Below are 16,785 nucleotides of genomic sequence, written 5' to 3'. Positions count from 1 at the left end.
ATTATGTTCCTATTTTACAAGTCAAAAAAATTGAGAACCTTTTATAATGTTGCCAAACAAAGACTCAACAAACTTACCTGAGACTCCCTGTCTCTGCCAGTCTGTCCCTGCATATCTGTCCCCAACTCTGCTGTCTGTGTGCCATCTGTTGCCTGCTCTGCCTAATGACATCATTGTGAAACATTTCCATTAGAATTTCATTTCTTTCTTATGAACATTTTATCAACTAGTCTTTCAGATATTAGGCTACTAGGGTTCTTACTATGCGTTTTGGTGTATTGAAAAATACTCTGATGTCCGTCTTTTATTTTTCTGCCATTTTTCTACCTGGCTGGCTACACACACAGTGTGTAGGTTATTTACAGTAGGAGATGGGCTTCTATCATCTTCAATCATTCTATATGGGCTTCGATCTAAAAGGTAGCTAGCAAATGTGAAACGAATTAAAATGACAAGAGTTGACAGCTGTATGAGTTCACCATTTACACAACATATGCTGCAACCTTTTGTAATTTTAATAGTTTGTTTCATATTGGCTGGCTTCCAACAATAGCTGAATTTGCAAAGCTAGCGAGCACCAATTCAGTTTCAGTGGTGTTTGCTATAATCTTTGTTACCCGGGTTAAATAAAGGTGAAATAAAATAAATAAATAAAAGTTCGCTTGCGACAATTTAGCTTTTGTAACGAGACCATTAAATATATTTAAGACAATGGTAGATGAGAGTGTAGTTCTGTTCAGTTTGGACTTCAGTTTATCGCTAACCTTATCACAGGGACTTTAAAGCACTAACTTACATCATCTGCATGCTGATTCCATCTTTGACGACGCCACATAAATGGAATAGGTACTAGCTAGCTTAATAGTTAATATTTGCGCGCTAGCTCTGCATATACAGCTAGTGTGTGTGTGCGCGATTGACTGGATGAACCTCACGGCAGTTACGTAGCAAGCTAAGGAACTGGCAGTGGATCAAACCATTGTGAGGCAAAGGGCGGGGGGGTCGCAATCTTTTGAAACTTAAAAACGCGCTATTAAGTGTCTATAATCAGCACAATTGCTTTCATTGCGTATTATTAATATTATTTAAATTAAATAATTATGTTTCAGTGATATTGGGGGGGACAAATCATATTTTTCCCAGGATGGGGGGGTCGTGTCCCCCCCGTCCCCCCCGGGATTTCCGCCCCTGGCAACACGGAGTGCCTGAACACAGTCCTTAGCCGTGGTATATCTGCCATATATCACAACCCCCCGAGGTGCCTTATTGCTATCATAAACTGGTTACCAACTTATACCATAGGTATGACAAAACATTTATTTTCACTGCTCTAATTAAGTTGGTAACCAGTTTATAATAGCTGGTTACAAACTTATAGAAATTGTAGATTACAGTTATGTAAAACTTAATAAAGCTCAGTGACACTAGCAAGAGCAGTGTGCAGGTTTCTGCTTTTTTCTCATCCTATTTAACTGTTACCATGCACCTGCAACAAAGATATCTCATATGTGAAAGTGCCTTTTTGTAACATATCATCCCAAATGGGTGATGGACATCCACAAATGATTACATACCACGAGAAATGGACTCTCCCGGATTTACATACAGAATAATATGAAATGCTCTGAGACCAGGTTGCTCTACTACAAAGTGACTACTACCACATTTCAGTGGAATCGAATGCAACCACTGAATTTTGACTGAAAGTGATGAAGAATTGGAAATGTAATGATAGAACACTTGAGAAGTAATTTTAACTACCAGCGCCCAATCTTGCCTGATTTATCACATTCATTTGATCAGTGGGGTGATCAGAATATCGATCAGAATCATCGATTACGTTATGCATATTTTATTTCACAGATTTCACCACACAACAAGCGTTCCCTCAGAAACGGGCGGTACTACGAACGAGGAGGCTGGGCAGAGGAAACGCCAATTGCAAGTCTCTATTCCGAGTGGGTGGGTCTTTATGCAGAAGATGACGGTCATGTTTTGTTTGAAAGCTTGGAATCAACAGCATCGAAACAACACCTCGTCTGATTCCCTCATCCTGGCGCCTATCTGTCCATTTACCGGCCGCTGTAATACCCGAAATCCCACGCTGAAATGGACGAAACGAGCCCCCTCGTCTCTCCTCTCCAGGACTCCATAGATTACAACTACTGCCAGAGCGAAGCCACCGGTCCAAGAACTCCGGGTTCTGTGGTGCGAGTGTCGGCGGGGAGCCCTGGACGCAGCCGGGAGAGACAGCCGCTGTTGGTCAGGGACAGAGGGAACTCTCTGCGGGATCCACACAGGAATGAGTTTCCAGACGACCCGGAGTTTCGGGAGATCGTGAGGAAAGCAGAACAAGCCATAGAAGAAGAGATCTTTCCAGAGATCATCTGCCAAGGATCTAGTGGTAGTTACTTCGTGAAAGACTCTCAAGGGGTGAGACGGACTAGCTTCGTCCCGCAACTAGCTTTTTAAATGACCATTTATATAAAGTATTTTGACTTTTTAATGTTACAAGTCATCTGTAACATTAAAACAGACAAGCTTCTTCTAGCTAGGACTGCTAGTCTTTCGAGAGAAAAATGTACACAGACAGACAGACTGACTAACGGATGGATGGATGTACAGACGGACTGACAGACAGACAGGCAGGCAGGGAGACTGATGGGGAGAGGATGCAATCTGTCATTTTTTTTTTTAAACGCCCTTTGTTTTCAAGTAAGCCTTATAGCTCAGTCTTATGCAGCAGCACCAGCACATGATTTTGCTTACACTGTCTGTCTGCTCTGCCAACCTGCTGTTGCTGATTCTAGCTCTGACAGTGTAGTGACGTCATCATGTTCTGTATTGACTTCCACCAGCTGCAGCATCTCTCTGCAGTGTTGCTTTTTGGGTGATGTGACAGTTGAGGTGAGCAATTTACACATGATGGTTTCTAGCCATAGTAGACCTTGCTGTATAGTAGATATGGGATGTAGTTCAACCATGCCAGGCTGGGGCTGTGGCCTGGCATCATCACAGAGCCCAGTGTCATTGGCACAGTGGCAGTCAGGGTGGGAAAAAACCTCTGTGGGCTGCCAGCCCCATGGTGGTGTGACGCATGAAATAGAAAGAAGTTGCCCCCAGACCTTGATCTAAGGATAAGGACACTGTAAGATCCTAGACATGCCTTGGGGCAACTTCTATTAAAACCAGTGTGGTGCACAGTGCACAATCTTTCAAAGATTAGCTGTCACTATCAGCTCTCGGGCCTAGCAAATGTGCTGACGTCCCTGTATAGAAAAGGTTGAGACACTCATATACAGGAGGCCTATTATATAAGGCAGGCTGGGAGAGAGTATTATGCTTTTTTCACATGTTAATGTGATCTGCTGTAGACCAGCTCTCCATTTTCTCTCCAGAGGTAGGACGAGTAATCAGCATCCTCACACTTTCTGAAGAAGATGGATACTCCATTTCCGTTCCCTAGCCTGCCTCTCTCTCTCTCTCTCTCTCCTTTCAATTCAACACAAACACATTTCTGTTACTCTCCTATGGACCAGTGGCTATTAAAGGCAACAGATATAAACTTACAGGGTTGCATAGGCTGCGTTCCAGGGCATCTTTACTGTTGTCGTGCCGTGCATATGTAGCAGAGGTGAGATGGACTCACAATTTTATGAGGTAGTCCTCCCTGCTAGCGATTTTACAAATCTTGGTCACCCTCGGCCCAAGAGAGAATTTTCTCTTGGTCTAATAGTTAAGACGCTGGTTTTGACCAATAGACCAGGGTTCAGATCCCTGGCCGACATCCAGGTCACAGCCCCAGCCTGGCATGGTTGAACTACATCCCATATCTACTATACAGCAAGGTCTACTATGGCTAGAAACCATCATGTGTAAATTGCTCACCTCAACTGTCACATCACCCAAAAAGCAACACTGCAGAGAGATGCTGCAGCTGGTGGAAGTCAATACAGAACATGATGACGTCACTACACTGTCAGAGCTAGAATCAGCAACAGCAGGTTGGCAGAGCAGACAGACAGTGTAAGCAAAATCATGTGCTGGTGCTGCTGCATAAGACTGAGTTATATGGCTTACTTGAAAACAAAGGGCGTTTAAAAAAGCGGGAGACCAGGGTTCAGATCCCACTCATGGCACATGCACTACATGACCAAAACTATGTGGACACCGTCAAACATTTAATTCCAAAATCATGGGCATTAATTATTATATATTGAACCTTTATTTAACTAGGCAAGTCAGTTAAGAACATATTCTTATTTACAATGACGGCTTAGGGACAGTGGGTTAACTGCCTTGTTCAGGGGCAGAACGACAGATTTTTACCTTGTCAGTGCTGGGATTTGATCAAACAACCTTTCGGTTACTGGCCCAACGCTCTAACCACTAGGTTACCTACCGCTATGGAGTTTGTCCCCACTTTGCTGCTATAATAGCCTCCACTCTTCTGGGAATGCTTTTCACTAGATGTTGGAACATTGCTGCAGGGACCTGCTCCCATTCAGGTCCGGGCTCTGTGCAGGCCAGTCAAGTTCTTCCACCGATCTCGACAAACCATCTTTGTATGGGTCTCACTTTGTGCACGGGGCATTGTCATGCTGAAACAGGAAAGGGCCTTCCCCAAACTGTTGCCACAAAGTTGGAAGTGCAGAATAGTCTAGAATGTCATTGTATGCTGTAGCTTTAAGATCTCCCTTCACTGGAACTAAGGGGCCTATCCCAAACCATTATTCATCCTCCTCCAAACTATACAGTTGGCACTATGCATTTGGGCAGGCAGCGTTCTCCTGGCATCCGCCAGACCCAGATTTGTTTGTCGGACTTCCAGATGGTGAAGCAGGATTCATCACTTCATCACGTGATTCAGCCAACACATTTCCACCACTCCAGAGTCCAATGGCGGCGAGCTGTACACCACACCAGCCGACGCTTGGCATTGCGCTTGGTGAACTTAGGCTTGTGTGCGGCAGCTCGGCCATGGAAACCCATTTCATGAAGCTCCAGACGAACAATTCTTGTGCTGATGTTGCTTCCAGAGCCAGTTTGGAACTCGGTAGTGAGTGTTGCAACCGAGGACAACAATTTTTCTGTGCTACGCACTTCAGCGGTCCTGTTCTGTGAGCTAAGCCACATCAATGTGGTTCCAGAGATGTTAAACACTTCTCCAGGTGTTGTGAGACATGATCTTCTGGCACAGTCAGCGAGACTGTATTAAAGACGACCTGGAACGTGCCCATAGACTACAAAGCTAGCCTCAGTCTCTGTGCTTAGCCTCCTGTGTGGCTCCCTCCACAGTCGATCATGTGAGGAAACTCAAGTTAATCCGATTGACTTTAATGGCTTGCAAAACTATTCCAATTCCAGCTTGTTAGCCCCATCCTGCAGGTTCTGCTGCACCATGAATCGCCCTCTTTGATTGGCAAATGTTGTGTTATGTCACTTTCTCTGACATTACCACTCTCTCTCTTACTATGGGTAAAGAATATTAGTAGAGGGTAACAAGTACCAATAATAATCCCCTGTCTGTCTGTGTGTAGAAGGTCATCGGTGTGTTCAAGCCTAAGAACGAGGAGCCGTATGGTCAGCTGAACCCAAAGTGGACCAAGTGGCTCCAGAAGCTGTGTTGTCCCTGTTGCTTCGGACGGGACTGTCTGGTCCTGAACCAGGGCCATCTGTCTGAGGCAGGGGCCAGTCTGGTGGACCAGAAACTACAGCTCAATATTGTGCCCCAGACCAAGGTAGGGGGGGTTACAGGCAGACATGCATGCATTCACACACACGCTGTCAGTCATACACACACACACACACACACACACACACACACACACACACACACACACACACATAGGGTATGAACAATAAATGATCTTTCTCTCCCGTTCATCACTATCTCGCTCTCTCTCTCGCCTCTCTCTTCTCTAGGTGGTGTACCTGGCCAGTGATACGTTTAACTACAATGCTATAGACAGAGTCAAGTCTCGGGGAAAGAGGCTAGCTCTGGAGAAAGTTCCCAAAGTTGGACAGCGCTTCAACAGAATAGGCCTCCCTCCTAAGGTAGGTTCAACTGCCGCCTGGAGTTCCGAACCTACAACTGGGCAGTGTTCATTCGGCATGAAATGGGAGAACGCAATCTAAAACAGCTTGAAACAGTGAGGCATTATCTGAACTTGTCCAACAAGAAACACAGATTTTGTACAATATTTAGAAATGTTTTGCAACAGTGAACACAATGCTGTTATGGTGCTTCTGTCTCAGCTTTAGCCAACACTTAATGCGTCATACATGCCACATGTAGCGTTGATGACTAATTCAACCAATCAAGGGCTTGAGGAGCAGTTGATGAATTGAATCAGGTATGTTAATGCTGGGTTAGAACCAAAGCCTGCAATCCCCAGGACTACAGTTGAAGAACACTGCCCTAAAGTAAATAATACGGTAAGCCTTAAAGGGGCAACTTACAATTGAAACAATAACAAAGCGGGTACCCCGCCTCAGTTTTGTTAAAAAGCTGAGGGATCAGGCCTGACTAAATGTAACCACTCTAAAATGCATAATCTGAGCTATTGATGTAAAGACCGACCATCTAAGATATCAACATTTATAGTTGTAAGCATGTTGAGGCTAACATTTACGTTTACAATGTTTACAAACATGGGGTAAAACAAGCTTATACACTGCTCAAAAAAAATAAAGGGAACACTAAAATAACACATCCTAGATCTGAATGAATGAAATAATCATATTAAATACTTTTTTCTTTACATTGTTGAATGTGCTGACAACAAAATCACACAAAAATAATCAATGGAAATCCAATTTATCAACCCATGGAGGTCTGGATTTGGAGTCACACCCAAAATTAAAGTGGAAAACCACACTACAGGCTGATCCAACTTTGATGTAATGTCCTTAAAACAAGTCAAAATGAGGCTCAGTAGTGTGTGTGGCCTCCACGTGCCTGTATGACCTCCCTACAACGCCTGGGCATGCTCCTGATGAGGTGGCGGATGGTCTCCTGAGGGATCTCCTCCCAGACCTGGACAAAAGCATCCGCCAACTCCTGGACAGTCTGTGGTGCAACGTGGCGTTGGTGGATGGAGCGAGACATGATGTCCCAGATGTGCTCAATTGGATTCAGGTCTGGGGAACAGGCAGGCCAGTCCATAGCATCAATGCCTTCCTCTTGCAGGAACTGCTGACACACTCCAGCCACATGAGGTCTAGCATTGTCTTGCATTAGGAGGAACCCAGGGCCAACCGCACCAGCATATGGTCTCACAAGGGGTCTGAGGATCTCATCTCGGTACCTAATGGCAGTCAGGCTACCTCTGGCGAGCACATGGAGGGCTGTGCCACCCCACACCATGACTGACCCACCGCCAAACCGGTCATGCTGGAGGATGTTGCAGGCAGCAGAACGTTCTCCACGGCGTCTCCAGACTGTCACGTCTGTCACGTGCTCAGTGTGAACCTGCTTTCATCTATGAAGAGCACAGGGTGCCAGTGGCGAATTTGCCAATCTTGGTGTTCTCTGGCAAATGCCAAACGTCCTGCACGGTGTTGGGCTGTAAGCACAACCCCCACCTGTGGACGTCGGGCCCTCATACCACCCTCATGGAGTCTGTTTCTGACCGTTTGAGCAGACACATGCACATTTGTGGCCTGCTGGAGGTCATTTTGCAGGGCTCTGGCAGTGCTTCTCCTGCTCCTCCTTGCACAAAGGCGGATGTAGCGGTCCTGCTGCTGGGTTGTTGCCCTCCTACGGCCTCCTCCACGTCTCCTGATGTACTGGCCTGTCTCCTGGTAGCGGCTCCATGCTCTGGACACTACGCTGACAGACACAGCAAACCTTCTTGCCACAGCTCGCATTGATGTGCCATCCTGGATGAGCTACACTACCTGAGCCACTTGTGTGGGTTGTAGACTCCGTCTCATGCTACCACTAGAGTGAAAGCACCGCCAGCATTCAAAAGTGACCAAAACATCAGCCAGGAAGCATAGGAACTGAGAAGTGGTCTGTGGTTACCACCTGCAGAACCACTCCTTTATTGGGGGTGTCTTGCTAATTGCCTATAATTTCCACCTGTTGTCTATTCCATTTGCACAACAGCATGTGAAATGTATTGTCAATCAGTGTTGCTTCCTAAGTGGACAGTTTGATTTCACAGAAGTGTGATTGACTTGGAGTTACATTGTGTTGTTTAAGTGTTCCCTTTATTTTTTTGAGCAGTATATTTTAGGTTCTGATGGGGTACAACAGTTGAACTAAGCGCAGGAGGCGAAAGTATTCACCCCCTTGCCATTTTTTCCTATTTTGTTGCCTTACAACTTGGAATTTATTTATTTTTGGGGGGTTTGTATCATTTTGATTTACACAACATGCCTACCACTTTGAAGATGCAAAATATTTTTTATTGTGAAACAAACAAGAAAGAAGACAAAAAAACAGAACTTGAGCATGCATAACTATTCACCCCCCCAAAGTCAATACTTTGTAAAGCCACCTTTTGCAGCTATTACAGCTGCAAGTCTCTTGAGGTATGTCTCTATAAGCTTGGCACATCTAGCCACTAGGATGTTTGCCCATTATCCAAGGAAAAACTGCTCCAGCTCCTTCAAGTTGGATGGGTTCCGCTGGTGTCCTGCAATCTTTAAGTCATACCACAGATTCTCAATGGATTGAGGTCTGGGCTTTGACTAGGCCATTCCAAGACATTTAAATGTTTCCCCTTAAACCACTCGAGTGTTGCTTTAGCAGTATGCTTAGGGTCATTGTCCTGCTGGAAGGTGAACCTCCGTCCCAGTCTCAAATCTCTGGAAGACTGAAACAGGTTTCCCTCAAGAATTTCCCTGTATTTGACGACATCCATCATTCCTTCAATTCTGACCAGTTTCCCAGTCCCTGCCGATGGAAAAACATCCCCACAGCATGATGCTACCACCACCATGCTTCACTGTAGGGATGGTTTTCTCAGGGTGATGAGAGGTGTTGGGTTTGCGCCAGACATAGTGTTTTCCTTGATGGCCAAAAAGCTCAATTTTAGTCTCGTCTGACCAGAGTACCTTCGTCCATATGTTTGGGGAGTCTCCCACATGCCTTTTGGCAAATACCAAACATGTTTGCTTATTTTTTTGAAGCAATGGCTTTTTTTCTTGCCAGCTCTGTGGAGTGTATGGCTTAAAATGATCCTATGGACAGATAATCCAATCTCAGCTGTGGAGCTTGCAGCTCCTTCAGGGTTATCTTTGGTCTCTTTGTTGCCTCTCTGATTAATGCCCTCCTTGCCTGGTCCATGAGTTTTGGTGGGCAGCCCTGTTTTGGCAGGTTTGTTGTGGTGCCATATCACTTCCATTTTTTTTAATAATGGATTTAATGGTGCTCTGTGGGATGTTAAAAGTTTCTGATATTTTTTTATAACCCAACCCTGATTTGTACTTCTCCACAACTTTGTCCCTGACCTGTTTGGCGAGCTCCTTGGTCTTCATGGTGCCGCTTGCTTAGTGGTGTTGCAGACTCTGGGGCCTTTCAGAACAGGTGTATTTATACTGAGATCATGTGACACTTAGATTGCACACAGGTGGACTTTATTTTACTAATTGTGTGACTTCTGAAGGTAATTGTTTGCACCAGATTGTATTTAGGGGCTTCATAGAAAAGGGGGTGAATACATATGCACGCACAACCTTTCAGTTTTTGATTTTTTAGAATTTTTTGAAACAAGTCTTTTTTTTCATGTCACTTCACCAATTTGGACTATTTTGTTTATGTACATTACATGAAATCCAAATAAAAATTCATTTAAATTACATGTTGTAATGCAACAAAATAAAAAAAACTCCAAGGGGATGAATACTTTTGCAAGGCACTGTAAGTTATATTTTTCAAGAATCAATGATTATCATTCCTTTATAAGTCCAAAAATGGATGTAGCTACTGCGGATTGCCCCTTTTTAAAGCCTGCAGGTATAATAATGTAGAACTTCCTATCAGCATGTATGAGCCTTTGCCTTATAATAATCCATTTTCCTCCATGGCTCAGGTGGGATCATTCCAGTTGTTTGTGGAGGGCTACAAAGACGCAGACTATTGGCTAAAGCGGTTTGAGGCAGAGCCTCTTCCAGAGAACACCAATCGGCAGCTGCAGCTTCAGTTCGAGAGACTGGTGGTCCTCGACTATATAATCAGGAACACAGGTGTGTGCAAGAAACAGAGAAGCTAGTGTTTCTGTATTTCATCGTCAGGAACACCGGTATGTGTGTGTGGAAGGGAGGATGAATAACTGAATTAGATGCATTGTAGCTTGATGCTGTGTTGATGCTTGCAGATCGGGGGAATGACAACTGGCTGTTAAAATACGACTGTCCAATGGACACAGAAAGGAACCGGGTGAGTAGACTTACAAAATACAATTTGTATTGCTCTACCAACTGTGGCTCAGTTGGTAGAGCATGGTGTTTGCAACGCCAGCATGGTGTTTGCAATGCCAGCATGGTGTGTGCAACGCCAGGGTTGTGGGTTCGATTCCCACGGGGGGCCAGTACAAAAACTTTTTTAAAAATGCATGAAATGAAAATGAAATGTATGTATTCACTACTGTAAGTCGCTCTGGATAAGAGCGTCTGCTAAATGACTAAAATGTAAACGTAAGATTTTGACTTGTAGCATTAGTTTTATAGGAGTTATTAAAGAAAGTGTGAAACTGGAATGTCACATTCTTATTGTCGCTCCGTGTGTGTGTGTGTGTGTGTGTAGGAGACAGACTGGGTGGTGGTAAAAGAGCCCATTATCAGACTGGCAGCCATAGACAATGGTCTTGCCTTCCCAATCAAACACCCTGACTCCTGGAGAGCCTGTGAGTGTCTCTCACACACATACGTGTGTGTTGGTATGTATGTGTGTGTTGGTATGTATGTGTGTGTTGAAGTCGGAAGTTTACATACACTTAGGTTGGAGTCATTAAAACTCGTTTTTCAACCACTCCACAAATTTCTTGTTAACAAACTATAGTTTTGGCAAGTCGGTTAGGACATTTACTTTGTGCATGACACAAGTCATTTTTCCAACAATTGTTTATAGACAGATTATTTCACTTATAATTCACTGTATCACAATTCCAGTGGGTCAGAAGTTTACATGCACTAAGTTGACTGTGCATTTAAACAGCTTGGAAAATTCCAGAAAATGATGACATGGCTTTAGAAGCTTCTGATAGGCTAATTGACAACATTTGAGTTAATTGGAGGTGTACCGGTGGATGTATTTCAAGGCCTACCTTCAAACTCAGTGCCTCTTTGCTTGACATCATGAGAAAATCAAAAGAAATCAGCCAAGACCTCAGAAAAAGTGTAGACCTCCACAAGTCTGGTTCATCCTTGGGAGCAATTTCCAAACGCCTGAAGATACCATGTTCATCTGTACAAGCAATAGTACGCAAGTATAAACACCATGGGACCACGCAGCCGTCATACCACTCAGGAAGGTGAGGTGTTCTGTCTCCTAGAGATGAACGCACTTTGGTGCGAAAAGTGCAAATCAATCCCAGAACAACAGCAAAGGACCTTGTGAAGATGCTGGAGGAAACAGGTACAAAAGTATCTATATCCACAGTAAAATGAGTCCTATATCGACATAACCTGAAAGGCCGCTCAGCTAGGAAGAAGCCACTGCTCCAAAACCACCATAAAAAGCCAGACTACGGTTTGCAACTGCACATGGGGACAAAGATCATACTTTTTGGAGAAATGTTCTCTGGTCTGATGAAACAAAAATGGAACTGTTTGGCCATAATGACCATCGTTATGTTTGGAAGAAAGAGGGAGGCTTGCAAGCCGAAAAACACCATCCCAACCGTGCAGCAACTGGGGTGGCAGCATCATGTTGTGGGGGTGCTTTGCTGCAGGAGGGACTGGTGCACTTCATAAAATAGATGGCATCATGAGGTAGGAAAATTATGTGGATATATTGAAGCAACATCTCAAGACATCAGTCAGGAAGATTAAAGCTTGGTCGCAAATGGGTCTTCCAAATAGATAATGACCCCAAGCATACTTCCAAAGTTGTGGCAAAATGGCTTAAGGACAACAAAGTGAAGGTATTGGAGTGGCCATCACAAAGCCCTGACCTCAATCCCATAGAAAATGTGTGGGCAGAACTGAAAAAGCGTGTGCGAGCAAGGAGGCCTACAAACCTGACTGAGTTACTCTAGCTCTGTCAGGAGGAATAGGCCAAAACTCACCCAATTTATTGTGGGAAGCTTGTGGAAGGCTACACGAAATGCTTGACCCAAGTTCAACAATTTAAAGGCGACGCTACTAAATACTAATTGAGTGTGTATGTAAACTTCTGACCCACTGGGAATGTGATGAAAGAAATAAAAGCTGAAATAAATCATTCTACTCTACTATTATTCTGACATTTCACATTCTTAAAATAAAGTGGTGATCCTAACTGACCTAAGACAGGGAATTGTTTAAAAAAACAGTTTAAATGCATTTGGCTAAGGTGTATGTAAACTTCTGATTTCAACTGTATGAGAGGAACTCACACTACTTCATTCCTCCTCTCTGTAGATCCATTCTACTGGGCGTGGTTATCTCAGGCTAAGGTTCCTTTCTCTGAGGAGATTAGGGACCTGGTTCTGCCAAAACTGACCGACCCCACCTTCATCAAAGACCTGGAGGAAGACCTCTACCAACTCTTTAAGGTTAGCAGGGGGTTTAATTTGCCTGTCCCCAGATATTTGTATTTCTGCCAGCTCTTATGGACAGCACAAACTTAACCTGGGACCAAGATTTTCATGGCCTTGATGTCACAACAAAGTTCTACTCTACTCCATTCTGTCATCCTCACAACACTTCTTGCATCATGCCAACGTTATTAAAGTAACATCTTGTCCTGTGTTCTCTACAGAAGGATCCAGGCTTTGACAGAAGACAGTTCCACAAACAGATAGCTGTGATGAGAGGACAGGTGAGTTGGTGGGGGAATACCTGGACATCTGAACAGTGTCAGTATTTGTCATTGTCTTCCTACTCAAATTAAATTGTGTTGGTCACATACACATATTTAGCAGATGTTATTGTGGGTGTAGCGAAATGCTTGTGTGCCTAGCTCCAACAGTGCAGTATTATCTAACAATTCACAACAATACACACATCTAAAAGTAAAGGAATGGAATTAAGAAATATATAAATATTAGGACGAGCAATGTCGGAATGGCATTGACTAAAATACAGTAGAATAGAATACAGTATATACATATGAAATGAGTAAAACATTGTGTAAACATTATTAAAGTGACCAGTGATTCCATGTCTATGTACATAGGGCAGCAGCCTCTAAGGTACAGGGTTGAGTAACCGGGTGGTAGCCAGCTAGTGATGGCTATTTAACAGTCTGATGGCCTTGAGATCACTATGGAGATCACTACAGAGCTATAGTCAGTGAACAGCATTCTTACATAGGTATTCCTCTTGTCCAGATGGGTTAGGGCAGTGTGTAGTGCGATGGTGATTGTATCGTCTGTGGATCTATTGGGGCGGTATGCAAATTACAGTGGGTATAGGGTGTCAGGTAGATGTGATATGATCCTTAAATAGCCTCTCAAAGCACTTCATGATGAGAAGTGAGTGCTACAGGGCAATAGTCATTTAGTTCAGTTACCTTAGCTTTCTTAGGTACAGGAACAATGGTGGACATCTTGAAGCAAGTGGGGACAACAGGCTGGGATAGGGAGAGATTGAATATGTCCATAAACACTCCAGACAGCTGGTCTACACATGCTCTGAGGACACGGCTAGGGATGCCGTCTGGGCCGATAGCCTTGCGAGGGTTAACACGCTTAAGTCTTACTCATGTCGGCCACGGAGAACGAGAGCCCACAGTCATGGGAGTGGGCCGCGTCGGTGGCACTGTGTTATCCTCAAAGCGGGCAAAGAAAGTGTTTAGCTTGTCCGGGAGCAAGACGTCGGTGTCTGCGACGTGGCTGGTTATCCTTTTGTAGTCTGTGATTGTCTGTAGACCCTGCCACATACGTCTCTTGTCTGAGCGGTTGAGTGGCGACTCCACTTTCTCTGTACTGACGTTTTGCCTGTTACACTAAGTGTGTGATGCTGAAGCTGTGTTTCTGTCACCAGATCTTGATTATGTAAATGTTTCTGTGTGTTTGCTTCCATCAGTTTGTGTAAACCTGTGCTGAAGCTCTGTGTTTGTCACCAGATCTTATATATGTGTGCTTGCTTCCATCTGTTTATGTTAAACTATGCTGAAGCTCCATATGTCTACCACCAGATCTTGAACCTGAGCCAGGCCCTGAAGGAGCGTAAGACCCCCCTACAACTGGTCCAGATGCCCCCAGTCATAGTGGAGACAGCCAGAGCACCACAGAGAGCCAATAGTGAGTCCTACACACAGAGCTTCCAGAGCAGGAAACCCTTCTTTACCTGGTGGTAGAGGAGGATGCCAAGTAGAAAAGGAGGTAAGAGGGGGAGTGAGGAGAGACTCGAGATGGAGGAAGACTGTATAGCACTGGAGCAGAAAGAGAGGATGGTGAGAAGCGAGACAGATGAAGAGTAGGGAGGAAGAATGGACCAGATTGAGAGACTGGAGAGGAGGAAGAAGCGCAACGTTCAAAAACATCTGCCTTACTTCAGTTTCATCAGCAAATAAAGCTCTTCCCTGCTCAAAGCCAATAGGAAGCCAGATATGTATATACCTTCCCTGGAACCCATCAGACACAGTTGTGCTGTAACTACAGACATGAGAGAGAGTAGTGTCAAAATTCAGAACGAATGTATCTTACAAATGATCTTTTTAAATAAATATAAAGGGGTAAAGAATGGTATGTTAAGACAGTTGGGTAGCCCTGCATTGGTAGTTGGCTGAAAGAGATGATTATAAAGACCCACAACTGTGAAAGGCTCCCACTGTGGCAGAGGTTAGGTTCCCATTGCCAATCGATGGTTGTATTTATTGTAACCAGTCACTGAAGGAGAATGCTAAGTATTTTTTTCTATCGTTACAAAATGTCAACATATGGTAGTCCAATCAAATTCAAGTGCACAGAATACCTTTTTACCTAAGGTTAAACATTTTAGCCCCAACTGGTCACTTTCCTTACCAAGTTACAGCCTTCTAGCATCTCTTATGGCCACTGAAGCATGACATTACCATGAACAGTATGGCCTGTAGCTAGCAAGCAGAGAAGAAGTCAAGTGTCCTGATATTTGTAGCTATAATCTTTATGGTCTGTTAGGGTTGCAACATTCCAGTAACTTTCTCAAAGTTACTAGGTTTTTCAGAAATCCTGGTTGGAAAATTACAGATTTCCTGCTTTTACCCTTCTGATTCCAGGAATCTTCCAACCAGAAAACCTAGGAATGTTGTGAAAGTTACTGTAATTTTGCAATCCTATGGTGGTATGTATGCATGTATGCTGCGGTCAGACATTCAGCATATTGGGCCTTATTTGAATGAGTGTCTTCCTTTGACCCACAAGAGCCTGACCACAGGAGGTTGGTGGCACCTTAATTGGGGAGGACGGGCTGGTGGTAATGGCTGGAGCGGAATGGTATTAAATAAAATGTTTCCATGTGATGCCGTTTGATGCCGTTCCATTTACTCCATTCCAGCCATAATTATGAGCTGTCCTCCCCTCAGCAGCCTCCACTGAGCCTGACTGAAGTAGCCTGGTTAAACCAGAATGAACGCAGCGCTCACCATTGTTTCACTTCATGAGTGCAGTGTTAAATATGGGTTAACCAGGCTATGACAGAAGGACCATGTTACAGGTGGTACTAACTACTCATACTGGGATTGAAGTTTGTACTGCAGATTGAACTGGGCCATGTTCATTAGGGCACACCGTGGGAAAATTTTTTGCAACAGAAAACAAAAATAAGCATGTCTTATTGGACAAGGCCAGATGGTACCTTCTGATTTCACTCCATTTTGGACACTTTTTATCCATTTAGTGCCTACTGAACTTAAACCAGGTAACAGTGTTGTGTTATGGGCATCTGCATGTGATGGCAGCCCTGTGGCGCCACCTATGGGACGACTGCAATGTACTCTGTCTCAGAAACGCACATTGCCTGTTTCCTCACATCTTGTTTATTTAATTGTACATTTCCTGCTGTAGTAACCAAACTGTTCTACTGATGTATTGTATTGACAATGCACAGGAGGTTGGTGGCACCTTAATTGGGGAGGGGCTCGTGGTAATGGATGGAGCGGAATGGGTGGAATGGTATCAAATACATGGTTTCCATGTGTTTGCCATTTCATTTACTCTGTTCCAGCCATTATGAGCTGTCCTCCCTCCGCAGCCTCCACTGATATGATTTGTACTGTATGTAATGTATTAAAGAATGAAATGCATAAAGAATTGTACTATTCCATTATCAAGGTTTCTTGTACTTTTCTTGCCTCATAGGTTGCATCCTGATTTTTCTACCCTTCTCCCAAAGTGTGCACTTGCACACTTTTCTAACATGGATTTAGCCATCGTGGAAACTCAATCCAGCCCATGCTTACACCAATCCCGTTTTTAAATCCATGACCGGGAGTGTCCAATTGCTGACTTCTAGAGAGGGCGGAGAATTGGGAGGCAGACTTGGTTGATTTATTTGAAAGGAATGTTGACCAAATCAGATCATTATTATGTATTGACTTCATCTTAGCCTACTATTTCCAGATAAACACCAGATAAAAAGGCAGGCAGATAAATAAAGCGTTACCTTTCGGTCTGCTGGTGTATGTCATTACACAGTTCAGTCGTGGAC

General features: G+C 44.1%; 1 protein-coding gene across 1 annotated transcript; it reads left to right on the top strand.

The window, feature by feature from the left end:
* The first annotated feature begins 1,877 nt into the window (after positions 1–1,877).
* LOC106589758 (phosphatidylinositol 4-kinase type 2-alpha) lies at positions 1,878–16,404 on the top strand. The gene is made up of 9 exons (XM_014180084.3): positions 1,878–2,433; positions 5,541–5,741; positions 5,926–6,057; positions 10,044–10,197; positions 10,329–10,390; positions 10,757–10,856; positions 12,574–12,707; positions 12,914–12,973; positions 14,294–16,404. Exons 1-9 carry the CDS (start codon positions 2,110–2,112, stop codon positions 14,453–14,455), a joined length of 1,329 nt encoding a protein of 442 aa, XP_014035559.1. The 5' UTR covers positions 1,878–2,109; the 3' UTR covers positions 14,456–16,404.
* Positions 16,405–16,785: the final 381 nt, after the last annotated feature.

Source organism: Salmo salar, chromosome 28 (genome assembly GCF_965601325.2).
Source record: "Salmo salar chromosome 28, fSalSal1, whole genome shotgun sequence".
Lineage (NCBI taxonomy): Eukaryota > Metazoa > Chordata > Actinopteri > Salmoniformes > Salmonidae > Salmo > Salmo salar.
The sequence above is the reverse complement of the archived record's forward strand: the minus strand, read 5'-3'. Positions and strand labels throughout refer to the sequence as shown.